The sequence below is a fragment of the Zootoca vivipara genome, chromosome 12, assembly GCF_965207765.1.
Source record: "Zootoca vivipara chromosome 12, rZooViv2.hap1.1, whole genome shotgun sequence".
NCBI classification, from domain to species: domain Eukaryota; kingdom Metazoa; phylum Chordata; class Lepidosauria; order Squamata; family Lacertidae; genus Zootoca; species Zootoca vivipara.
In genome coordinates, this window is record NC_142595.1 from 22,775,655 (window position 1) to 22,803,531 (window position 27,877).

At 43.9% G+C, this 27,877-nt stretch overlaps 1 protein-coding gene across 3 annotated transcripts in view; it reads left to right on the top strand.

Annotated features, from left to right (window-relative positions):
* Positions 1 to 1,884: 1,884 nt before the first annotated feature.
* ASIC2 (acid sensing ion channel subunit 2) overlaps positions 1,885 to 27,877 on the top strand; it is a 416,878-nt gene continuing 390,885 nt past the window's right edge. For 2 of the 3 annotated variants that reach the window (XR_015946498.1, XR_015946497.1), the window contains exon 1: positions 1,885 to 2,720. Coding sequence is in view for 1 of the 3 variants with exons in the window: in XM_088654597.1 (XP_088510723.1) it covers positions 2,139 to 2,720 (582 nt within the window). In the remaining 2 variants the exon portion in view is untranslated. The remainder of the gene's footprint in view (positions 2,721 to 27,877) is intronic. The other variant, XM_088654597.1, reaches the window with a different exon arrangement.

Genomic DNA, 27,877 nt, shown 5'->3' on the forward strand with positions numbered 1-27,877 from the left:
TTGTCCACATAACTGGACACTCATTTAAAACATACTCACCCACATGTGCTTATTCTGCATTTTCATAGAGGAGCAAGGCTGCAATCCTAACCCCACTTACCTAGAAACAAGTCCCTTTGACCTCAATGAGACTTACTTCCAAGTAGCATGGCTAGGATTGCAGTCATGGTGTAGTGAATTAGGTGTTAGGCTTTGAACAGAAAAGTCCTAGGTTCAAATCCCTGTTCAGCCACAAAACTCACAAGATTGACCCAGGGCTAGTCACCTTCTGTCATCCTAAAACCTACCTCACGTGATTGTTGTAGTTGTAGAAGAAGCCCACATATGGCTGCTATGAGGTCCTTGAATCAAGTCTGGGGTACAAATATGACAGAAAAGTAAATGTTTGCACATTCCTCTCTTTTTTGCAATATTTCATGAGCATGATCCAGTTAAAGCTAAGCATTTTGCCATCTCATTCATTCCTGCAGGCAAGGCTTAATTATGTGCCTAATCCTCTCATTGAAATGAATGGGAATAACAGCACAATCCTATGCATGTTTTCTCAGACATTAACCCTCACTGTATTCAGTGGGACTTGCTCCCTAGTTCACCTGCTTACAGAGAAATTCTAACGATTTCTGCTCAGAAGTACCAATTAATTCAATGGGACTTACTTGAAGGTAAGTGCACCAAAGACTGCAGCTCTAAAGTGCTTAACTTTGGCTAAAACAGTGTATGTACACATATTACATTGAAGGTTGCCAAATATTGGCATTCACATACGGATGCTCTCAGTCTCTAATTAATGTGGCAAATCTCTCTCCTCACCCCCCCCCCGCACATGCATGCACAAACACATACAAGTGTATACTGATAAACACATTTAAGATGCTGTTGCCATTTACTTGTCTATCTCTGAGTTTTAGGACATTGACAAAAATGTGGCTAAGCTTTCATTGAATTCTGGACACTTACTCCTTTTCCCTGAAACATAGAATTAGCTTTATAAGAAATTAGAATCAATTTGGCTGTAACATACCCTGATGATAAACTCTTCTTTCCTGCAGTTTGTCAGCCTGGGATCAGATGAGGAAGGAGGGAAGTGTGGTGGTTCATGGAGCCGATGGTACCCTGTCAAGACAGATGGCAAACATTAAAGGGCAAAAAAAGAGGCAAACTTATTTGCTGCTGCCAGTGCGTTCTCCGGCGAATCCTTCTTGGCAGGCATCATTGGAGCTCAGCCCTGGCTGTTTTTCCTTCATTGCACCAGCAACTACTGGGGATACAGCTGTCAAATCTTTCCCAGATGCTCTGCTGTGACACGAAGGCCTGGTCATGTTCAGTCCTTTGTCCTGGGAGTTTTGTCTGTTGTCCTCTTGGCTTCATCTCTGAGGAGCTCCCAGACTAAAAGACATGGGTAGGGGACGCAGCCTGAGAAGGGAAGAGAGGAGATGGATGCTGGAATCCAGCGGCCCGGAAAATCATCAGCAGGGAGTGGGGGTGGTATTATTCCTCCCGCTCCTTCAAGAACCTTGCTCTGTTCTGCAGTGTGTTGGCTCCAGAGGCAGGCAGCAGCATCTTTCCACATAAAACATTAGCTGATAGGTTGCAAGCAGCTCGGACTTATTTAGCGGATGGGTTGCAAGCAGCTTGGACTGCTCTCCTTTAAATGCGCACACACCACACACACACACACACACACACACACACACACATACACACTTACTCTCACACACTGGTAATCTCATCACTAGCTTTGTGTGTGTGTGTGTGAGTGAGAGGGAGGGAGGGAGGGAGGGAGGGAAGGGGGAGGGCTTTGTTTCCATTGGCTGCTCCTTGCCTTCCCACCCACATCTCTTCCACATCACCTTGGTGTCTCCCTAAATAAAACCAGCCCTCCTTATCGCAGCGAGGAAATCAAGCGGTAGAGTTGCAATGGATTTTAAATAAACATTTACCCCCCCCCCTCCCCACACACACTGTCCCTGCCAGGCTGCTGGGGAGAGCACGCAGCAAGCACCTTCCCCACTGCCACCCAAACACTCACATGCAGCTGCCCTGCTTGCTGGCTGCTTCTGTTGCCTCTTTCACCCCATGAGGGAAAGCTGGAGCACACGAGAAACTGGCTGCAGCCAGAGGAGGGAAGTGGCACCTTCATGACCAATCCTTTCTCCATGGATTTAAAGGAGAGCACCAGCGAGGGAAGCCTGGGGAGCCTCCAGCCCTCCAGCCTCCAGATCTTTGCCAACACCTCAACCCTCCATGGAATCCGCCACATCTTTGTCTATGGACCTATGACTGTGCGGCGGGCCCTGTGGGCTCTGGTATTTGTGGCTTCCCTGGGCCTCCTCCTGGTGGAGAGCTCCGAGCGGCTGGTCTACTACTTCTCCTACCAGCATGTCACCAGGGTGGATGAAGTCGTTGCCCACAGCCTGGTCTTCCCAGCTGTCACCATCTGCAACCTCAATGGGTTCCGCTTCTCCCGCCTCACTACCAATGACCTGTACCACGCTGGTGACCTATTGGCCTTGTTGGACGTCAACCTCCAGGTCCTTCACCCTCATCTTGCTGACCCAGCAGTCCTGGCCATCCTGCGGGAGAAGGCAAACTTCCAGCATCACCGAGCCAAAGTCTTCAGCATGAGTGAGTTCATGGGGCGTGTGGGCCATGACATGAAGGAGATGTTGTTATACTGCAAGTTCCGGGGGCAGGAGTGTGGCGAGAAGAACTTCACAACTGTGAGTACAAGCAAGAGTTTTGCCTTACTTTTTTGCGTTGGTGGTAACAATGGGGACAACCCAAGAAGTGAAAATTGGGTATCTCTGTGGGAGACCCTGGCTGATATATCTTGGTGACCCAGCTGTCTTGAACTGAAGCAGGTTTGTCTGCTATTCTTGTGGCCAATGGGCTTTTCGGGTTGTGAAGAGTGTAAGGCTTAAGGATGTAAGGCCTGTTAAGGTTTCTACTTTCTCTAGTGCAGGGTTGGGGGACCTGTGGCCCTCCAAATGTTTATGGACTGCAGCCTCCATTATCCCTGACCTCTGACCATGCTTGCTGGGGCTGATGGGAATGGGAATCCATCAAACCTTTGGAGGGGCACATCCCTGCTCTAGTGGTTGGTTGTTGCAGTTCCTGGAAGTACAGGACAGGAGGGGTGGGGAGAAGGATTGTATTCATGGCTTAATGGAATATGTAGAGATCAGTGGCCAATGGATGGTGCATGGCAGCAAACGAGTGTTGAAATGTTATTGTGCATTCTTGCTGATAATGGTTCAGATCTGATAATGGTACAAATCTGTATTGGACAGTGTCAGCCTGTTGGTCCATCTAATCTAAATGCTCTCTATGCTGGTAGCGGTCATTCAAGATTTCATGTTCCAGTAGGAATGGGAACATGTGGTCCTCCAGATGTTGTTGGATTCCAGATCCTATAATCACTGGCCTTAGTGGTTGAGATTTATGGGAGCTGGGAGACAGCAATGGCTGGAGGGGCACGAGTTCCACATCACTGGTCTTTCTCAGCCCACCTGCATGGGATGCTTCTACTGGAGTAACTGAGGATTGAACCAAGCGTGCATCCTATCACTGAGCTGCTCCTGGCCCTAGGAGAAACAGAGAGATCTATGGCTGGTGGGTGGCAAAGGGTGCAATGAGATAAGGAAGACTGTCACTTTCTGGTGGTTCTGGCCTGTTTCAGCTTTTCTTCTGTGGCTGTTGTGTGGTGGACAGTAGGATTGCCTGATTTTTTTCGGAACCATTCACACATGCATGTTTCTCATTTGATGACTGTGGCTTGTGTGCATGTGCATGCATGAGTCACAGCAGATAGAAGATTCATGTTCCCATGTATCTCATCCAACACAGTGCTTTTCAGTGGAGTTGGTTCACACGTTCCCATGCTAGGCCATCGGGTGCAGTGTCATCAAGGGAGCAACATGCATGTGTGAACCAGTTTTTTGACCCTGCTTGTATGCTTTGAACAGCAACTAGAAACATAGGCATAATCTCAGTGAAGCATTTCCCAGATTGGAAAGGAGAGTGGTGTGAATTGACTTACTTTATTGTGTCTTTGTTACTAGTTGCCATTAATCTGGAGCCAGGCCAGAAAGATAAGATGACAACATCATGGCACAGAAGTGGGTGAGAGTTTGAACGTGTGTAGCATAATATCCTCCTGTATGCTACTGTTTAGCAAACTTCTTGTCCTCTAGGGTGACTGCTTCACCCCAACCTGCTTTTTTGTCTTCAGCAGCAGCAGCAGCGGTTTATTTACCTACCAAACCGTTCTCCTCTTGTTTGGGACCTGGATGAGGGCTCACATGGAAAGGAACTAGTTTCCTCTGAGGGAAGTTGCAGGTTAGAGTGTTGCACTCAAGTGGGTGCTGGTGGGTTGCAACGAAGCTAGAGATTAGGGCATCAATTAATTACAATTCATGTCACTTTAAAAAATGTGTACACACCTGCACATTACTTACCCCAAAGAATCCTGGGATCTGTAATTTGTTAAGGGTGCTGGGAATTGTAGGTTGCTGAGAGGTGTGAGTTACACTTCTCAGGATTTTTTGGGGGGGGAGCCATGGGATTTTACATGTATAGTGAACACAGCCATAAGCACTTTGTATACATTATATTGTTTATAATCCTTGCAACAATCCTGTATGGTAGGTCAGTTTTATGATCCCCATGGGTAAGCATGCAGTACCAGGCAAAAGCATTTTGCTGTTGGAGGTTGACTCCAAATGTCCATTTCCCGCATGCGCAATGTTTTACAAAGTCTTGTTGCACTGTTCAGACACAGTTCTTGCCTTCATTTTTCTTTACCCACCTACCCAACCAAGCCACTTGAAGCAAGTCTCTTCACACTTCTGTGTGGCAAGGCCATCCCTTTGCTTGTTTCTCAAACTTGGGTCCTCAGCTTTTGTTGGACAACAACTGCCATCATACCTAGCTAGCTGGATGATGGGAGTTGTAGTCCAACAACAGCTAGGGACCTATGTTTGAGAAACACTGGAAGGTCACGTAGTACGATAATGACAGAAGGGAGATTCAAACTGGAAACTTCTTGATCTCTAACTCAGGCTTGTAGCTTCTGCACCACACCAACTCTCAACTGTTATTGATGTTTGTGTGTGTGTGTGGGGGGGTATGTATGTGTACACACAAACACACACACACACACACACACACACACACACAGAGAGAGAGAGAGAGAGAGAGATTCTTTTTCTATAGAAGAAGAATGTTAAACTTTCCTGATGCCTGGGAATGCTAAACCACAGATATTGGATGTGTGCTAGGAGCAAACTCCCAGGATTGGAAGTTTGGTCTGATTGACAGGAACTCATTGAAGGAAACCACTCTAAACATTGATGAAAGAATTTGTGAGAACCTTGATTGTCATCCAGAACGGGGGAAGGGTTCATCATTAATGATGCTCCTATAGAATTCACACATTCTATAGCATTCCTACCCCCACCCCCAAAGCTTGTTTGGAGGGGGTGGTTGCAGGAACTTTTAAATTTGTGGAGTGTCGTAGTTGTGTAGGGGTGTGTGTGTATTTGGGAGAATTAGCATACACAGCATTTTCCCTTTAATAAACTATTGTGGCAAATTTCCAAGAAGCTTTCTGGATCAATGTGTGTTTTTGTTTCTGTGTTAGGGTTACCTTGCAAATAGTGAGATGCCTGCTTGCCTCTGGTGAGTGCAAAACACCAGTAGGCAGGGAAGCTGGCTGGGGCCAATGGGAGTTGTAGTCCAAAACATCTAGAGGGCATCAGGTTGGGGAAGGCTGGTTTAGAGAGAGAGAGAGAGAGCCTGTGGTTCAGTGGTTGAGCACATGTTTTGCATGCAGAAAATCCCAGGTTCAATCCTCAGTGTCACCAATTAAAAGGATCTTATGCAGCAGGGCTGAGGTCTGAGAAAACAACTGCCATTTGGTGTAGACAATGCTGTTAGATGCACCAGTGATCTGACTTAAGAATAAGGTAGCTTTGTAGAAGTTTTCTTTTCCCCTGCTATCAATGATTACGTGTGTAGGCAGTGTAGCTCTCAAATTTCTGTAGGCTAGTGACTTTTGTTGGCTTATATGTGAGACTGCATTAAGTAGGTTCTGGGGGTGAGGGCAGGTTCAGAGACCAAGACTACTTGAATAGCCCTGCTAGTGATGAAAATGGGCCCCTGCTCCCAAAGAGCTTGCAATCTAACTTTGGATATTGGGAGATACAATAAGTGGGGGTGGAGTGGGGGCGGAAAGGCCAGCATAACAGAGGAATTGTACAGCATATGCTCAAACAATATACATACTAGGAGAAAGCATTATACATGCTCAAGCATTATACATATACTAGGAGGAAGAGGCTTCTAACCAGCAGATCCACAGGTGCTGTGTAGAACTACTTGATTGCATCTCACCGCTTTTCCAGTCTTGGGTTGCTGCTTGCAGTGAATCTGAGTCTTTCTCCTTAAACTTAGCTTGCTTTTTGCCTGTCTGATCCTGCTTCTCCTGCCCCTAATCCATTGTTGCTTTCCATAGTATAGGGCTGCTTTCCCTAACAGGAAAGTGCATGCCTGTGCCTCTCTGGGTCTTAGTGGAGGTAAATGAGATCTTGCCTCCTGGAAAGAGAAGGGGTAGGGGTGTGTGTGAACAAATAGTGAAAGGAGGGTAGGCACAAAGCAACCTCTTCAAATATGCATATGAAAAATACCAGCATTTTTATTCATGACCCCCAACAGCTGTCCACATTCATGCTGATCTTGAATATGACAGGGTGTTAAAAGGGTGTTGGAAGCACAATTTTTTATTCAGCTGTAGCATCTTAAAACAAAGAGCTTCTGAGAGGTGTGCCTGAGTGTGAATAGCCCCTCTAGAGAGTGAACCAAAAGTAGCACACACAAAACCAACTCGGTGGAAAACAGAATGAAATTTTATCATGTTCCCTTGAAGTATGTACAACTTAACCTGGATTCTGCCCCCCCCCAATCAGCCCAAGATAAATAGATTGATGTAAAACAAGGTGATGGTTTTATGTTTCGGTTTTATATCACCAAGGAGAAAGGCCAGTTTAAACCATAGGTTTCAGTTTTGTCTCCAAACTTTATATCTCATGGATTTCCAGAACAAGCATGCATACTAATTGGCTGCTGTAACATATGGAAAGGATGCAGTGTGATTGCCTGGAAATCAACACTTGCAAGGCTATCCTATGAAAGCTAAATTGCAGGGTGTATATGTCTGTATGTGGGAGGGATTGTTTTGAACTGACAGGATAGGGACAGGAGCTGGGCTTTGGAGGGGAGGAGGATGTTGAGGTTGGTGTGGTGAATGCTCTGCTCTACTTTTCATGGCTGCACATGGCCTGGGAAACAAACAGAAATTGTGACTGTCCTTCCACTCAAGTGTGCTCTATACCCAATCGATTTTGAGTGGGTGGGTGAGGTTTCTTCTGCAATCTCTCAGTCTCTGCCAGGAAACTCTCCCGTTGAGGTGCTGAGTGTGTTTACAAAGAGCTGCAATGGAACTGGTTTAGGAGAGGCACTTTTGTGCACGGCCCTTTTGCCGTTCAATGTGCTGCCGCCCACCATAGCTTTCTGTGCAAATTGGTGTTAATTTGCTGTGGAAGCAACAACAAAAACAGATGGGAAGCTGCCTTAATAAACCATCTCAATAAGACTCAACTAATCAGCGAGAGGTTATTTCAGAATAATGGCCTTGCTGGATCAGACTGAGTCCAGCATTCTGCTTCCAATAGCAACTGTGAAATGCTTCTGGATGCCTGTAAGAAGGGACATGAAGGTGACGGCTCATCCTGTTTTTCTGCTCATAACACCTGGTAATTGGAGATATATTGACTCTGAACATGGAAGTTCCATTTAGCTGCCATTTTCTCTGTTTCCTGAATTCCCAGGCAGCCAGAACAGTACCAATCCATGCATGTCAATAGGTTTGGGTTGAGGGAACCTTGATAGAAGTACAAAAAACTTTACAGGGGAAATTTTAATGGGAGGTGGGGAGGACTTCAAAATAACCCAATAACAGTGGGCAAGGAATTCTCATTGACTGTTGTGGGAACGGGAATTAGAAAACAGAGAGAGAAATAGGGTGGGTGGAATGGAGAATACTGGAAAAGAACATGGCTAGCTGGCTGGAACCCTGAAGAGGAGTACACCACACCTCTGCAAAATTGTGTTGCAGGTCACTGTTGTAGTGGCTATTAAACATTGATGGCCACACATCCCTTCATTGGGTTATCTAACCTTTTAGCTTGTGGGGCTATCATATCCTGTAGCAGTCAATTCTACAAGTCAGTTGTGCATTGTCTGAATAACTGATGATTTTTTAATTTATTTTCTATACCCCAGGGCAGCATATATAAAAATAAATATATATAGATATTGTTGTTGTTGTTGTTTAGTCGTTTAGTCGTGTCCGACTCTTCGTGACCCCATGGACCAAATATGTAGCTATATTTCAGAGGTGGGCAAACCTCAAACTTGGGTACCAAATGCAGTCCTCCACACTCTTTATCCGGACTTCAAGATCCTTCCCTTCCCCTGCTTCCAGTCAATACCCTTCCTGGAGCCCTGCTCTGAATTGTCCATAAGGTGCTTTTGCAAATATGATAACATCTCTTAAAAGCCTCTACTGCACCCAGTTCTTCTGTTTTAATGGCTTCCCCATAACATGTAGCCCATGTGATGTAGTGGTTAAAGTGTTGGACTAGGACTTGGAAGACCAGGGTTCAAATCCCTACTCAGCCATGAAGCCCACTGAGTGACCAGTCACTGTGACTCAGCCTAACCTGCTTCACAGGGTGGTTGTGGGAATAAAATGGGCGAAGAGTGTGCACTACCTAGAGCTCTTTGGACAAAAGGTGGAATATAAATGTAATACCAATAAATAAACAATAAGGGAACTATGGGGCATTGGGAGCTTAGGCCACAGCCAGGCACTTACTGTGTGACTTCCTCATACTGGTGTCACTGTCAGACAGCTTGCCTGTACTTCTCTGCCGACAGCCTGTGTGAGTAGACCTAGAATGGGGAGATGTGGTGGTTAAAGGAAACCTCTCCCCAGCAGGACGATTGCTCAGAGCTGAGAAATTTGGAATAAGAGAGGAGTGGATGAGATGGACCATGCTGAGCCACAGCCTATTGGGGTCTGGTGGTGCTTTGCATTGCAGTTGTGTTGTTTGTAGGCCATCAAACTGAGTCTTTGTCTTCCCTCCCCCCACACCTTGGGATATATTAAAAGGCCAAATAAAATCCTAAATGTGAACTCCCAAGATTGCCAACTGATTAGGGTAGGGAAATGAATAGGCCTGCTCCTGTGCATGTAATGGTGACTTGATCTTCTAAAAAATCAGCTGGTAAAGCTTTTCACAGTATAGAGATGAGCACCCATCACCTGGCAATTCCTGCATATCAAGTTCCTGTTAAAACACAGGAGCTTAAAAAAGGTTGGCAACCCAAACTCCAGATACATGCATTTTTTTAAAGGGTGATCACAAAATCAAAGCACCCATGATTCTTTGCGAGCAGGTAGAGATGCAGTGCCTCAAAGAGCTTGTCCAGTTCTTGATGGGGGAAGGAAGTGTCATGTGATGTACAAATGAAGTCTTTCATAGTGTCTGCTAGAAGAGCTTACATGAAAATCGGTACCCTAAGTGGCTATTAACTAACAACGAATGCTGATGGAGCATTTGTGCCATTCCAGTGAATAACAAATGAATTTGTGTCCAGTCAAAACAATGAGGATGAATTGCAATTGAATAAACATGAGCATGCTTTACAATTTTTCCCAGCTGATTCACGTTGTGGTTTTCCTGCAATTTTACACAGAGGCCATGCAAAGAAAGCCACCAAGGGCACAGTGCATCTCAGGACGTTATCCTGCACTAACCGTATTAGGGATTAAAAATGAATGATGGTTTGCACTTGCAGTATGGCTTGTGCAGGAGAACATCCTGCTGGCTTGTGCCTCCCAGTGTCCATTGGATATAGGTGAGTATAGGTGGACTGGGGACAGTTTTGCCCTCCAATGCATATAAAAACAACACTCATATCTACTTAATGGGTCCAGTACATCCTAAACATGCTTATTATGAAGTACATAAGTCTTGAGCAAGTGACAACACACTCAAAGCCTGGTGGCTTTATTTAATTTACTGGCTTAATTTGGGGTGCTTCCAGGCTGTTGGTATTTTGGGGTGGGATTCAGTTATATCCTGGTAAATACAGGTCTTGCAATTAAAGCTGATTTAGAATGCTTGTGCAACAAACCTGCTTCCCTAAAAAAACCAGGCTTTTGTGATAAGGGAAGTGAGGGAGGAAAGCATTGGAAAGTGTGAGATAACACTTGCTTGACACAAGGGCAAATCAGGATGAATGCTCATTCAATATCAGGTTGTCAAACCTCTCAGCAAGCGAATCAGGGTGAATGCACAATTAACAGGTTGTCTGGAAGAGCAACCTATTTATTTAATTTATATCACACTCTTCTTCTGTGATGGGGCTCAGGGCAACATACATTGGGTCCCTGATGTTGATCAGCCCTGCTGCCTGATGTGCCTTCAAGGCCATGAATCTTATTTCTTCCACACTCCAAACAGAAACATATCCTTTGAATGAGCCTCTCCCATTAGGATGTACAGTACTCCAGAGCTAAATTTTGCCTCAACTATAAAATAAGGTATTAAAGGACAAATTAGATATGTTAATAATGTGATAGGTAGTTGTGTCTTTGTTTCTTCTTTTTGGTAAATAGCAACCTTGGGTGAGTGGGGGTGCTGATCCTGATTACTGTCCACCATGCTTTTATTTACTCCAGGGAGGAACTCAGTGTGATGTAATGGTTAGCGTGTCAGATTAGGACCTGGGAGACTAGGGTTTGAATCCCCACAACCATGGAGCTCACTGGGTCTTGTCACTGGTTTTCAGCCTAGCCCACCTCACAATGTGAGGATAAAAAGAGGAAGGGAGAACTGTGTACTGTACAGTGTACTCTGCAAACGGCACATGCATGTGTGACCATGCGTGCTTTAAACCACAGTTCCCAGATTAACCACAGTTCCCAGTCCAGGTGACGGGATGTCCTAAACCTTTTCTTGTGGGCTGGAGCTGTCTTCAAAAGAATCTCCTGGAGGTCAAACCTGGCACTGGGTTGAGAAAGTGTGTGTAGTTTATTTGCTGAGAGGAAGACAAGGTTGCTGCTTGTGAATCTATTCTGGGTCAATCCTGATTGCCGAAGTTGGCTTGGGAGTGGAGCTGGGCTTTATGAATATTTGATGGACTCTATTCCTGGCAGCAGCAGCAGCAGCATGTCCTTGAAGGTGTTGAACAAAAAGGCAGGTGCCTTTTGCGTGTGAGCTCCTAGGTAAGGATTGCCCTCCTCTTGTGGGAGATACGTCAGACCAGGCATAGGGAACCTTGGCTCTCCAGATGTTTTGGAACTACAACTCCCATGATCCCTGACCACTGGCCCTGTTAGCTAGGGATCATGGGAGTTGTAGTTCCAAAACATCTGGAGAGCCAAGGTTGCCTATGCCTGCGTCAGACCCAGAAAGCCTGTCATGGGGACAAACCCACTGGTGTTTGGGTTTTTCTAAGGTTGATTTGCATTGACCCTTGAGACTTGCATCCAATATAGGTAGCAGAGCTACAACTCCCAGCAACTTTTAGCAAACAACAGTGCCCAGAATTCTTTGAAGGAAAGAATGAGCTTTGAATATGCTTTAAAGGTATGGTGTGTACACAGCCTCATATAATGTAGCCTTGCATATTGTTTTTTCTTTCCCATTCAGGATCTAATGGATCATACATTTATATGGTGTCAGAAAATAGTCTACTACCACCACCCCTGTTCAGATTAGTGACTTTGAATCTGTTTAGTGACTAGTGTCCTCTGTGGCTAGGCTTCCTAGCTGGTGACACTGGGGACTGTTTGCTTTGCAGACTCTTTCTGTGGACAGCACACTTTCCTTTCATCTGGCTTGGATTGATTTGCGGGGGCTATGTCAGTTCCGTCTCCTGTCAAGCTGAAGTAAGGACCAGATAAAGGTCACATCCACACCATACATATAAAGTTTGGAGCCGCGCAATAACTCAGCTCTTAGAAGCTAGATCTAAGTTCACATTTATTGCAAACCTACCTAGTTCACATTTCCTGAATCAATCAGCTAAGGCTGAGGAGCCTTTTCCAGCCTGAATGCCACATTCCCTTCTGAGGGCCACATGCCAGTGATGATTGGGGCCAGGAGCAAAAAGTGTGTGGAAACAGGGCAAACTGAACTTAAGCTTGGAAAAATGAGAAATTATGAAACTGAAACTGATGGGTTTGTCCATCCTTTGGAAGGAGTAGCCGTACTTATATTTCCTACATAAGCAGCCTCAGTTCCTGCCAGTCCTCGTTTTTAGTGGGTTAAAAACAAAGCCTTCTTTGTTTTCAGTATGTTCATAGATACTAAATGATTATGATCCATGCCCTTTTATTGTGAAACCTGACCACGTAGTCTTGTGTTGGGGAAGTGAATACTTAGTACCGTAGTGAAGAAAAAAGTACAAGGTACAAGCAGGATTATTTGCGATCAGTGATGGGACATTGATTGTAAAGTAATTGCAATGCGTCTTGGAAGATGAGTACTATGTGCCTGGAAAGTATTGGGATATTCTCGTAGTTCTGTATATTGGATCAAATATGTTAAATAAAAAGTACTTTTCTGTGACACAATTTCAAACCGAACGTTTCAGTTGAGATTTAGACATGTCAGATCAGACTTCAGGTTGTGGTGGGTGAGGAAGAGATTTTGACAAGATTCTCAGCAAACTTCAATGGTCTGCTGTTAGATATATTGCAGACTAAATTGCAAAAAAGTGGAAGAAAAAGAAAAGCAGTGTATTTTAAGTCTGTTTGTTGTGTGTTTTAATATATATATATATATATATACTTCATAGTAACTATAGCAATGAGGTCAAGCAGTTGCCCATTCCTTTTAAGTGAAGAGATTTGTGCCTTTGCCATACAGTATATCAAGCACATGTAACAATAGCCACTCACTGTGTAGAACCAATAACATGGCTTGGAATATAGATTCTTCTAAGGAATAAGCACATGGACTGAAACAAGGGGCGGAATGATGGATTTAAGATCTTTTTGCTCTTTGGTGAATTAAAGTGTTACTGTGGAGCTGCGTGAAATGCAGTGCAGAAACTTTAAAGCATCAGGATGTTATTTTGCTAACCCCTAGCACACAAAAACTCCATCCACATAACAGCTTATGGAGACCAAAGTGTACCTCAGATAGGGAGAGCAGGTACAGTCTGCAAAGTAAGTGACTCTGGCAAGTGAGCCCAGCTACATGCTACAGGAGAAAGGTGGCATCACCAGCTATGATATATAGTCATGGGGGGAAATTACAGCTGTTGTCTATATCATGATATGCTATTGCCCATCCTTGAGCATGGCATCAGATTAAGCGCTGGAACGTAACAGATCCAAACCAGTGAAACTGGTCTCTAACAGCTAGATTTCTTTGAAAATACTTTGGGATTTCATCTTTTGCTGTATTAGAGGGCAGGACTGCAGATCTGCTGCAGTGCATTTAAATGCAGGCTGCAGATAATGCCAGCTATGGCGTCAGGCAGGCGGGAGCCCTCCTCAAGGGACGCTTTCTAGCAGGTCCAGAGGATCTTTTCCTTGTCTTATGAACTAGTCCAGCTATTTATCAAATAGATTTGCTCCAGGTTGTCAGAGGCTCATTGTGCCTAGATGCTTGTTCTGCACCCCTGCAGTCCAAAACAATCTGTAGCATTTGGGGCTGTTTGATAAATAATGCACTGAGTGCATTTGCCACATGCATGCTGATGTTCAGTGTGAAACTCATTAGATGTGAAACTCAAAAAAATGTTGATAAGGGACACATAAGTGGACACAGGCAAGGGGGCTGAATGCAATCAGGGCTCCTTGGTGTGTGTCTAGTGCATGTCCCTCTGTGTATGTCTGCAAACATTTCTAAGTCACACTTTATGGTGTTTGTACACGCCAGTGTACAAACAAAGGTGCATATAGAGCTGCCAATTTGGTATGAAGGAGCAGGGCTTTCAGAGGATGCTCGGGTTTTTTGATGCATGTAGTTCTCACTGTATGTGTGCCTGCTGAACAAAAACCAGGGTGTGTGTGTTATGGTACAATGACTCTGTACCCACAGCCTGCATGCTGTTTTTTTGTTTTTTAAATGTGGAGGAATACTGGGCTTTATGAAGCTGCTCAAATGTGCCAACATGTGCAGACTTAGAGGGGTGGGGGAAAGAAATCTGGCTCACAAGATGGGACAGGACAGAAGGTGTTGCAAATTGTTTGTCTAAATAACTGTTGCTAAGGGACTCAGAAGCAAGATGTGAGCTGGTCGTTTTTATGTGGAGTAATAGGCATAAAGATCATGCTAGGCTGTGCTGTGTTATTGAGTATAGACCAGGCATCCCCAAACTTAGGCCCTCCAGATGTTTTGGACTACAATTCCCATCTTCCCTGACCACTGGTCCTGTTAGCTAGGGATCATGGGAATTGTAGACCAAAACACCTGGAGGGCCACAGTTTGGGGATGCCTGGTATAGACTAATGGGGACAACTGAAGGGTTTTTGTTATCCTAGATCAATTAAAATCCTCCCCTCCCCTGTGACTTACTGTAGGCTGAGCAGGATAACCGTAAAGCATCAAATGGGCATGAGTTGACTGGGATGTTATTTTTATTTTTAACTTCAATAATTGGACCATCATACCCACGGCTTTTTTTCAGCCAGAACTCACTGGAATTCAAGGCACCTCTTTTTCTAGAAAAATAGCACTGATCATACCACTCTACTCCACACATTTGGATTAAATTATAGGCACCATCAGCTAACATACTTTAGACAATTCACTTCATATAAGCATGCATTAGAAAACTTGATCAATCCAGTTCTCTCTCCAAGACATTAACATAGCTGAGGCAAGAGCCCCTGGCATTTCTGGTGCCCCAGGCAGTTCCCTGATTTACCTCTAGGAGTGTGTCAGCCCTTCAGACTGTGAGGTGCCAGTGACATCAACTAATACAACTGTGTGAAAACTGGTTAGTGCGAAATATTCAATTTTGAGAAGTATGTGTGCTTCCACTATTCCATCCTGAAACCACCACCAGCTTCCAAACTAACTGCCTGTTGAGCATTCATTCTGATTGGTTTGCACAATGTTTGTGGGAGGTTATATGACATTGGCTGTTTATGGAGCATTCGTTGAGATTTGTTTGTGAGGAGGTTATATATTTCAACAAGCAATTGTTATCCAACACTTTCCAGTGCACTTTCCTGTCCCTTTCCTTGCTGCAAATAGTTCAGGTTTTTTTGGCTGGGGGAGGGACGTGGGTTTGTTGCACAAGATCACCAAATCCACTTTTATTGTGCAACTTGAATTTGCTGGTATGTGCATAGCTGCCAAGGTATCCCCTTTTTTAAGGGAAATTCCCTTATGCTGAATAGGCTTCCTCGTGAGAAAAGGGAAAACTTGGCAGCTATGGGTATGTGATTGAATCGCACCCAGGAAACTCCCTAGTTTGAAACTCATAGCACTACCAATGCTTGCAGCATTAGCACTCTTGAAGTCATTAAATTGAGCTGAACAGGTTTTGGGGAAAAGAATTTGCTTGAGAATCACATTGCAAAAGTCTTACTTTATATTTTCTTAACTAGATAATCCTTTTCAACCTTTCCTTCTATGGATTCTGTTAAGTAACAGATTTGGACACAAATGTTTTATTTATACCTACCATTGTAGGGGAAGTGAACAGTTATTAGGGCAAGCTGTTAAATACAGTATTGCAGGATGGGGGTTGTAGGTTTTGGTTTCATGGTATCCTCCAGCAGTCTTGAGCACCATGCCAAATGACTGTGACCTTTTGTATTAAAGTAAATAGAGTGCCACTTTTCCAATTATTTTCAATAATATCTAAAAGAAAAGAAAGAAATAAGATGCAGAATCATTGTAGGGATACTACTAGAAAACATAATCAAAGGCAATGTTGTCAAGCATCCGCTTGCCAGAACTACTTAAATTTCAGAAGCAGAATTTGAAAAACGTTTGGAATTCCAAGCAGGTCAAACTTGAAAATTGTTCCTCAATTGTCAAATTTGACTAGCATTATTCTCCAGCTCTGCTACTGAACAGGAGCCACAATCAGATTAAATCTGGCTAATGCAGAGTAGATTTCAGATTGCTGGCTGCTGGCTAAAATTGTTTCTGGATCACAGTAGTGCTGGAAGATGGAGGCTGTCAGGCAGTGGCTCGGGGTCCCCTGAAAGATTCATGCCACTTGGGACACCCTGACAGCCAAGATGCCTGCTATTTATGCTTGTGTAGCTCCTTGAGAGGGTGGAAAGAGGACATCGTCTTCATCGAAACCACTATTTTCTAACATAATGAACTGTTATTGCCCTTTAATTACCACAGCTGACTCTGCAAACAGTAACAGGGTCCTTCTGGATAGGACTGTTAATGCACAAGATGACTCTTCAGGGTATCAGGATGGTCATATGTGTTCCAAGTCAATTTGCACCTTCAATACCTTTCTGGATGGTCTCATGGCATCTGTCACAAGCCATGCATGGTCTGTAGCTTTTTGCAGGAAACCTGTACCACAGATATTCTGATTTATTATTTCTTTGGGGGGTGTGGGTTCTGCTTTTGTTGTGCTATAGCCCTGGCAATGTGCTGAACTAATTTTGCTTCTTTGTGGTGTACTTAACAGTGATGCTGAATACTGCCATTCTTTTTTGGGGGGTGGAAACAAGCTAAGGTTTAGCACAGCAATCATAGCCTTTAAAGCTGTTTAAAAGTGTAACGGTGGTACACAGCTGACTACACTTGAAGGAGTGGGGAAGGGAGAGGTTTGTGCTAGGGCTTCCTGGCAATTTACTCAGTTAAAATTACTTTTTAAAAAGAGGCAGGAGTAGGTGCAAGTGCGTCCGTCTGTGCACGTGTGTGTGTGTGCGCACACACACACACACACACATGGGCTCCATTGGTTCTTCCTGCTAGTTGCTTTTTCATCTCTCGTGTCCATGCTGACTAATTCACTCTCACCCTCATCATTCACTTGCTTTCCTCCGCTCTTCAGCATGCTCTGGGAGCAGCCATTGCACCATAGTGCAGCTACCTTCTAGCTTGAAAAAAGAGGGAGAGTGCGCAGTAATTGTGTGAATGCCTCTTGCAACCTGGCATGCTGATAATTGACAGGGGTGGAAAAGATAAAACATTTGGATGCAGGATTCCAACCTTTCAGGCACAGGTGGAGGAGAGTGGGGAGTTAACTGCATGGGGTGGGGGACAAGGCAGAAAGATCTCACAAACTCCAAATAAAACAAACATATTTTTTTCTGGAAAGGGGGGGGGCATTTCTCCGTAACTTTTAGAAGCTTTACAAATTGGGGCTTAATCTTGCTAAATCCCAGCCAGGGTGATACAGCCCTATACAAAAGAGCATGCAGGGTGGTAGTCCATCGTAGTGCAACTAATTTCCATTAAAAGAAATATGGAGAGGAAGACAGATGGCAAGAACAGAAACAAAGGACTGGGTGGAGTCAAATGAGGACAGAGTAGAGTGGATAATGTGGCAGTATAGGATAGTTGTCTGGAGGTGACATTACTCCTTCCCATGATCACATCAGCAGCAAAATATTTCTCTTCTCGGTCACCAGGGTCAACTAGGTCGAGACTTAAGCAAAAAATAAAATATATACACTAGAACTAGCATGGTCTCTTTGTGGATAGTAGTTCTCCTTATCTCATGGACTCTTTCTCAGCTTGACAAATATGAATACAGGTAGTTCATCCTCACCTTCTGATATTCAACCAGGCATTACCTATGCAAGTCAGATTCTTTCTTGGACTTGATTTCCCATCGATCATAGACTCATATAGTTGGAAGGGACCATGGGGGTCATCTAATCCAACATGCTGCAATGAAGGAATCTTTTGCCCAACATGGGGCTTGAAGCCACAACCCTGAGATTAAGAGTCTCATGCTCTACCAACTGAGCGATTCCAGATGGATGTGATAACAGGTTCATAGTGAGCATCATTGATACAAGGATTGCAAAGCATTTTTTTTGCAAGTGATGTAGAAGAGATTTTAAAAGAATGTTCTGTTCTGACAGGAGCTGGATATGAATATGGGCCCCTCCCATGCATCTCACAGAAAGGCTTTGATTTGGCTGAAGGACCCTTCTGTGCTCTGCCTCAGTACAGTGCCCACAGTTTGGTTCTTGTGTCACCCTTCTCTTGACATTTGCAAGAAGCCAAATAGAAGGTTGCATTACAGTAAGGTTCAATAGTCATGAATTAACAGTCTGCTATTCTCATCTCCTATCACCTGCCCAAAGGGCACTATTATAGACCATTAATTTCTTTTCCACACTGTATCCCAGGCTGAGGGCAGAGGGAGAATGTACTTCTCTAGGTTGGTGCCTGCCCCCCCCCAATGGAACAATGATGGGGAAAGTAGTGGCTAGATTTGGGGAGGGTAGAGGGTGGAAATACAGGTTGTGTAACTTTTATTTATATGAACAAGGAGTTTGACCACGTATTCTGAATTTAATTTGCTGCCAGCCAGGCAGCAGAACTCAAGAATATCCATTCACAAAAATGCCTCCCCACAGAAGACAACATCTAATAAAACCTTTTTGCAATAATTTTGTGGGGCAGTTTTCTCAGCACATGCTGGTCAGCTGGGGAGAAGTGTGCCTTTGAGCACATAGATGCAGTGTTGATCACAACAGGTTTCCATGGAACTAGCCATTATATCATGAGAGAGAGTATGTGAAGAGGAACAGTTTTTTTGTGTGTGGGAGTTAACTTCTTTTATACAATGTGGTTTAGCTTACTTGCTTTGAATTAAATGCCTTACTTGCCTTACTTTTACTTTTCCTAGTACTACATAGATTGGTTCATTCACTCGAGTTCTGTGTGGTGCAACTGTTCTCTGCTGGTGGCGTATTCTGAAGCCTCTGCCTTGGGGGGGGGTGGATAGTGGGTGAATATTTATGCTAGGGGTTTGGACTTGATTATCCTTTTGGTCCCTTTCAGCACTGTGATCCTTAAAAAGAGAGAAGCTCAGAGAGGTCACTTGCCGTGGATGGATTAGCACTCACAGTTCAAAGCCGAATCCATTTACTTTGAGCTAGCAATTATGGCACAGCTTCATACAGCTTAACTATGGAGTATCAAGACGCTTCAACACGGACCAAGATCTGTTTACTTTACAAGTCATTTCCATCTAAATGATCATACAGCTTAATCCTCTCTTGGGTTGGGTTGGGGGAGTTGGCATATGCAAATATTCCTGTGCTAACTGGTGTTTGCATATGCTAATAACATCTGATCCGTTTGGTGCCAGCTGGTCCAGTCACAGTGAACATTGTCTCCCCTTGCCTCTGTTACTGTCATAATTGGCTCCATCAAGGCCCTGGCATGTTTCTGTTTCAGGTTGTTTTTAAGGCATTCAGTTTCCACCTATTTCCCCCTCTTCCTGGTATGAGTCCATCAGGGCATGTTTCCTGGATAGAGTTGCAGAAAACAACTACTGTACTGAGTTTCCTCCTTGTTTTTGTTTTTGATCCCAGAGCTCAGCCTGCAACTTCATAATGCAACAAGTAGTGCCTTTCTGGTATACACTCAGTGTACCTTGCTTTCATTACTAAGTAAGCACGGCCAACCCACTGAAAATTTGGAATAAGATGTGAAGATGAAGGTCTGCAACTCAGTGATAGAGCATCTGTTTTGTATGCAGGGCTGGGATAATGCCTTGCTTGAAACCCTGTAGAGATGCTGCCAGTCAGTGTAGGCAGTAGTGTGCTACATGGACCAATGGTGCGACTCAGTGTAAAACAGCTTCCTGTGCTCCTATGTGAAAGGAAACCAGTTCCTTTGTGGAATTTAGATTTGTGGGCCTTTCATTTTATAAGTCAAGCAAATGGGCACCACATTTCCAACCAATCTCAGCTGGTCACTGTAACCTTTTCAGCAGCCCTGAGCTTCCCCTCAGATGCAGGAATTAATTTCCCAGGCTACCAAACCCCAAGGGAAGGCTTAATAGGACGCCGGGAGCACAAGTTCAGGCCTAGATATGGGTGAGGTGTGTTTCCATGGCAACCTTTGCGAGGAGAAGGCTCAGCAATGTGCATGGGCCCAAGGCAGTGACATTTCACAGCTCTTCTCTCCCCTCCCAAAAAATAAAATAAAAATTGGTGTCCTTTCACCATGAGCTCTCTTCCACGGCTGCAATGCCAGGGTTTCCATGCCTCGAGCATGAATTAAGAGACCCACACAGTTTGCCCAGAACAATTGTAGTTGGTGTATTATTGGGCTGCGTCTTGCCTGCGTCTTGTTTCTGCATAAGATATCAGGTACCTCACATTCATTTGCGCACAAACGTTTTCTTGGTTCTGTGGCCACAAATGTTAATGTACATTAAAATCCCCAATTCACTCACAGACATTAATGTAATTTGGTTTTCCTACTCATTAACCACCCTATGAGTTTCTTATCCCTAAACATTCTGTGTTTTTAACAATCAGCCTTAGGTGGTCTTAAGCACCTAAGGCCATATGTACATAACAGCATAATCAGTGCATAAGAGCACAGTAAGTACAGAACAATAATTATGCCTTTTAAGTACATGAGAGCTTATGTATGATATTATGCATTTTAATAACATCATGTATTCTTATACTCTCTTGTAATTATTACTATAAATACATAAGAGCCCAGCTGCATGAGTCGAAAGGTCTTTCTAGCACAGCATCCTATCCTCTCCCTGGTAACCGGTATTAAGAGGAATGCTGCCTCTGATCCACAACTAATAGCCATTGATAGTTTATCCTCCATTAATATAAGAAGGTTCTGAGTGTCAAATGAAACCCATCTACGAAGTCTCCATGTAGACACTCTGTTAGGGAGCCAATTTGCCTCACATTATGCTCCGTCTCTGTGTACTATTGTTTCATTATACTTTTGCATAGATAAAGCCAACTTCTATCTAGGCTCTTGGCTGCTCATGAGTTATACAGAACCACTTAACAAAAACCAAAACACCCCCCCCCGCCCCAAGCAGGCTTATGCCAAAAGGCTAGGAATTAAAATGCATCTGAGTACTGCCTGATGTACAGCTTCCAGGCAGCTTGGCGCTGTGCGGCTGAAATACAGTATTGGTTCTGTTCCCTCTCAGTGTGCACGTTGATGGGTGGGTGTCATAGCTATTAGTCCTCCTGGTTGCCTGAATTTGTATGTTGTTCTTGGGCTTTCGAAGCTTGAGTACATAAGTGAGTATTATTAACTGCTTTATGTCTTAATGGCTTGAAGGCAGACCTGACATTTGAACACCCTGATAGAATTATAGGGAGCTGTAGGGGGCAGGATCTCTTGGACCACTGGGACAGGGGAGGGGTTCGTAATAGCTGCTGGCAGGGCATGGGCAGGGCCTACTATGCAGGATACCCACATCATATATATATATATATATATATATATATATATATATATATATATATAAGCAAAACAGCAAGGCTATTTCTGAAATCTAAGTTGCTTTCTCCTTGACAGGGAGCCGAAGGAGGTGGGTTTGCAGCAGAAAGGAGGTGGGTTTGCAGCAGAAAGGATGGCATGCCTGGGAGGGAGTCTTCTCTCTAATGCAGCCTGAGACGCCCCTTCTCCACCACATCAACCCCACTGACAGGCTCTTCCAAGTGTTGTGTCCCAGCCTGTACATATCAGGCTGATGGCCTGGAAGCAGGAGGAAGACCTAAATGAGGCATCTGGCATGTCACGAAATGCAGCTGCCCCTTCAACCAGCCAGCAGAGGCAGTTTTATGTCAGGATAAGCAAAGGAAAAGAGGCTGAGTGCTGCCACTAAAGTGGGGCTGCAACTTTGGCCAGCAACGCCAGTACCAGAACTTGGGAAGCTCTTCTTCTTTTTTAAAGGAACTGGTTCTATTTCAATATGAAAAAACCCTCAACTAATTCCAGTTTGTAGACTCATAGAATAATAGTTCAACCCTTTAGAAAACAAACTAGTTTGGCTCACATTTCAATTCAAATATTTACCCAAATGATCTTTGCCAATATTTTTCTCAGCATTTAGAATGTTACAAGCTGCTATCCTGGAGTATAAAGTAAGAGAACACACACACACACACACACACACAGAGAGAGAGAGAGAGAGAGAGAGGGAGAGGGAGAGGGAGGGAGGAATGTGGGTTGCTTAATTTAGTCCCCCCAACAATTTCAGCTGTAGATGCCCAAAGAGTCTAAAAGTATACCAAAAAAAAGCACATGCAAAAGAATTAATTTGAAGATGAATAAGTAATCGTTCATCATTTTACCCCCAAACAAACTTAATTCACATTCAGTTCATGCAGCAGTCACGGGAAGTACTTTCAGGCGTAGTTCAGATATTTTTGAACTAATTTAGTGAAATTCATTGAACCAAACAAGATCATTCCAAGCACTGACCAATACCCAGCCAACTTCCCTACTGGGTTTGAAGAGCAGGAGTTGGCTGCTGTGCTGATTTTTCTAGTTCACTTCAATTCTCTTCTCCTTTCCTGCTGAAACTACTTAGGTTTATTTTTTTTCTATTCACATGCTGCTTTCCCACAGTGTGCTGTGCCCACAGCAGCTTACCACAAACATTCACACTTACCATCAAAATACATTTTTTTGGGGGGGGGGACACCTGCTGACAAAACACAGCAATGTTTTCAAATAGGAAAAAAACCCAACAATTCAACAAACAGAGAATAAATTATACAGTATATAACAAATAAATAACCTACACTTAATGTATAGCTTTCATTTTGCTCTGGACCTAACCGACAGTAAAGAGAGGGAGTAAAGTCTTCTTACCAGGCCACTAGATAAATCAGTGTTGGGCTCCTCATCTGTCCTCCAAAGGAGGGTGGCAGTAGAAAAAGGGAAGCCCCAGGTAGGACACTGATGATGACTTCTCTTCCTCAGCCTCCCAGAGGTTCCAGTTGCTAGTGCTGGTCTTACTGGTTTGGTAACTTGTTCATGACTCTTCTAAACCGATGCTCAGAATAGGGTTTTCAGTTATTGGGGAAGGGCTTTAACTTAGTGGTAGAGCATCTGCTTTGCAGGCAGACGGTCCCCAGGATATCCAGGTAGGGCTGGGAATGCAACCTGTCTGAAATCACGGAGAACTGCTGCTAGTAAGTGTCAACAATACTACTAAGCAAGATGGCATATCAGTCTGACTCAGTATTAGGCAGCATCCTTTGGTTTGATACTGGCTCTCTGAGTCGCCTAGGTGGGTATGAGCAGCAAGGCAGGTGCAAGTGGTGCAAAACCAGGATGGTTTGGGGAGAAGTTAGGGCAGCATCTGTCAGGAGTTGAGACTTATGAGCTTTTCGGACCCCATTGCCTGATAAAGCATATATTGTAATGAACTAGTAAAATCCTAGCTAGTTGATAAGCTTATATTGGAAAACAGCACAACATGCAACTGTACTGGTTTGGAAAAGAGGGTGGAACAAACTGTCAGATCTAAATTTGCAGCAACAAAGCATGCCTTGAATGCTGGAGAAACGGAAAGATTGCATTTTCCCAGTGACCAAATATTGTGGTATGAATGCTTAGCGAAGGTGATTTCCCCATAAAAGGTAATAGTCAAGCTAGAAAGAGAGAAAATATTTGGATCTCCTGCAATTGAGTCATAGTTGTCCTACCCAGCTCAGGATTCAGCTTGCAAAATGAACTTGGAAGAGGGGACATGGCCTCCCAAGGCAGGCTGGGTGTATGAAATGCTGCTGTCTGTGGTGCTGAATTATTGCATAAGTTGGAAAGATCGCATTTTGTATCAGGCTGCTTGGTGTTATGGCTCTGGACCAGAAATCCTTAGAAGCCGAGTGCACCACCAACAGCAGATCCACTTGCCATGTGAATCTGCTGGCATTGGAGCCCACATCTCAACACTGAATGGTGGAGAAACACCTCTGCCACCAGCTTCTGATGACTGGACTGCAGACTCCTCTGAGGATCAGGAATGTCTTGAGGAGCTTTGTGCGAAGCTATCCCCACTGTTGGAAACTCCACTGTCTAGAAAAAGCTAACAGTCCTTTTACTGGCCAAATACATCAATCAAGAGTGTGGGGCTTCCATCTTGACTCCCTAGTCCAGACTACAAAACTTTCCAAATTGCTCAAAGACACTCTTGAGACAATTTGTATTTTCTGTAACAACTGCAGCACCTGGTCCTTTTCCAATGTCCTTGCCCTGCTTTCCAATCTTTTCCATAAATATGGGCGTATTGATCACTGCCTTTCTTGTGGCATAATTTCCCTTTAATGGTGGATGTCATCATGGATAAGAACACATGGGTCTTGGACTTGGTGCATTTCAGCTGTGCACATTGCTTACGAAAACAAGTGGCACAGTTGGCTCCATCCCCAGGTCCTTTTAGTGCTTTTCTCTGGAGAATACAGTGTCTACTCCTCTAGGTTTCTCTCTGTAATAATCTTGCTGTGACTTCCTTCTAGGGATCCATCCTTTTATTTACTCCCTTCCACCCTGATATGGAAGGATGTGTGTGATGGTGGAAGCCTGGATTTCAAGGAAATAAAGTACCACTGAGTTGTAAGGTGAAGAAGGATCAAGGTTATGGGTAAGAAGGGGGCTGGATAGGGAAACAGCAGCACAAGGCCAGGAAAGTGAACTACCCGAGTTCAAATGAAGTAGAGGTGAATTTCACATTGATCTGAAGTTGCCAGCCAAACTTTTAATGATTTTTGAGGTTATGAGCAACCCACTATAAATTCATGGAGCAGCCATTGCTTGCTACATTGCTATCACAATTCAGTGTCAATCCTTGGTATTATCCATGAACTGGCCCATGTAAAAATAAAATGTGTCTCGTATCTTGCTGCCTTAGCTCTGGCAAAATGCTTGGAATTCCATATACAAGAGCTTGACATCTGCCCTCCCCCCACCTCTACCCTTGAGGAGAACTCCCTTAAGATGCTATTAATCTGTGTTTTACAGCTCAACAATTAAGGTCCACAAGATTGCATTACAACTCAGGTTCATGGAATTGCTGAACAAGGGCAGGATGCAGGATTTTAAATGCTTCACTCAGGCTGAGCATCAGCAATTGTGGGGGGAGAAAACTTTAAAACCCTTGTTAAACCTAGAAGAGAGAAACGGAGAGAGGGAGAGAGAGCAGTAAGGGAAATTTGTCTTCTATTGGGGATTAATTTTTCATTCTGTATCTCAAGGCTGAAAAGTGTTTTTTGGGTGTTTTTTTCCTTGGCATATGTTCAGTCAAGGAAAAAACTAAAGATGGATTTTAAAGCTCCCCAAAGCTCAGAGGCAGGCTGCAGAAGCATCTTTGCAGGCAAGGGAAGTCCTGATTTGCCTTCAGTTTGGCCTCTTGCTGTTGAAACATTTCCTACCCTTTGACAATACAGGCTTCCTAAAGGAACTGCTGTCATGAGAAGGTTGTGAAGCTTTGCTAACTGCTTGCAAGGATGTGTGGAAGGGGGACCAATGCAATCCCTCCTTGTGGATACCAACTTCCAGGGAGCTGGGCCTTGTTGTCCCCACACATATTGTGCAGCCTTGTGGGCCAATCTGCTCAACTCTGTTTACTCAGACCTGCAGAATTTGTGACACCCTCCCCCCACAAGTGGAACACAGCCCAGCAGTCATACATTGTGGCCTGTCAGTTACTCACTACTCCTTTTCCCCAATCCAGTCCCAGGTAGGCAGCAAAAACAGGTGATATGCGAAGTTCATTGTGAGGCATCATACATGGGTGGAGGTCTATGTTTGGTACTAGCTCTAATGTGCATACTTCATTACATCTACGCTGTGCATTTAGAGTACGTTTAAAGCACACAGGGATAGTTTTGGGAACAGTAATGTACAATTCCCAGCACACTTAACAAAATATAGTTCTCATGATCCTCTGGCAGGAGCTGTGTGCTTTAAAATGTATAGTGGCAGCCCTTAAATTTTCCTTTCCTTTCCAGTATTTGGGCAGGCATGGAGGTTCCTTCTATCTTTGGAGAAGAGACTTGGAATAACTCCTGAGAGTTAGACCCAATTCAGATGTAGTAATATCAGTCTGATGAATTCTGCCCACATAACTTCCTCCTCCTTCCCTTCTCTCCTCCATTGTGCATATATCTCACTGTCAGACATCTAGGGTCTGTTAAACCACAAATTTCTTTAACTGAACTATGCTTTAAACTCTGGCTATCATTTTGGCTTGAAAACCCGGATTAAACTGTGCTAGTTTGTAATCAATAGTTTAAACCACAGTTTCCTGGATTTGGACATCATGGGAAATTGTGGTTTATGAAACCTGGAAGTTTTCCATTAAGATGCACGAGAGAAGGAAGGAGGGAGTGTGTTCTTACTGTACTAGTGACTGACAAGCAGAACTAGAAACCAGGAAGCACCCATTAAAATGGGAAGCTAAATCCTGCCTCTGCCATGAACTCACTAGGTTGCCTTAGGCAAACAAAGATCTCTCTGCCTCAGACCCTTATGCACAGTATGGGAATAATAATATACCCGTAATGCAGGCCTTCCTTATAGCTCCATTGTAAGGATTACTGAGATAATATATGTGATTCACTTTAGACTAAAGTTTAGAGAGTTCAAAGTGTCATACAAATGGTAAATGCTATTATTATTCCTATTGTGCAGCATGACAGCATAGTCTGAAGCGGGAAGCAGCTCAGAGCAGCTCTTAATTGCAGCCCAGATAACTTTTGGAATGTGCCTTTCAAATGCTTCAGTAATTAGTCCCAAGATTAATTCAAAGTTCCCTTCCTTTGTCTTGCTTTTATTATTCCAGCTGGCATTCTCTGCTTCCCAAAGGGGAAAGCCAGTATTCTTTCCCCCTGCAGCAACAATTTAATATCTTTAGGGCAAACATCTAAGGCAGTTAAGCGAATGTAAGGAAACAGTGAATTAATGGGATCTTTTTAGCCCAATTGTTGTGAGCTGGCAGAGCAAATGCCTGAGGCTTCTTTGAGGAGGACCCTCTCTGGGTGTCTAGATATATTTCCAACTCCATGCTCCTATCGCTGAGGTCACAACCCTTTCCCCTAGTTTTGACACTTCCACATTCTGTTCCAGTGTTTCTCCCGCCTCTCCACAAAGTTGCTTTGTCAGTGAGTAAGGCTTTAGGCAGTTTCCTGGGTGTCAGCCTGATTTAGATCAAGGTGGGTGTTTGTTTATGCCAGAGGAATGACAAGCAGTTCCTGAAAATCATGCTAAGATTTTTATTATAAAGTAAAAATAAATAATAAAACAATAAATCTACCATGCTCCATAGCCCAGTTTTGTACCCTTCCCTATGCTGACTTAACTAAAGCCTACTGTCAGGGTTATTACTATCTGCTTGATAGCTCAGTCGGTAGAACATAAGATTATTTGCCCCAGGGTCATGGGTTCTGGGCAAAAGAGCCCTGCATTGCAGGGGGTTGGACTAGTTGACCTCATGATCCCTTCCCACTCCACGATTCTGTGATTCTGTTTTGGGGGAGCTGCCTCAATACAATGTTGCCTGCACTCTATTTACCTTCAAGGGTACACAACTTGCATTTTTTTTTACAGAAAGAGGGCAAACTTCTGACAGTGAAGTCCTCTTCCTGAAGTCATGTTTTCTTTCTTGAATGATTCTTAATGGTGGAAAATAGCAGTTTGGGAGTAGCAGCACTTGTGGGGAGGGGGAGCTTGATGCCAGTCAGGAGAAGCTCTCTTCCTCCCCTTTAAATCCAACTTCTATTGTTTCCTCATCAGTTTATACATATAACAAATTCTTAATAAAATATAAGGCTAAACCTGCC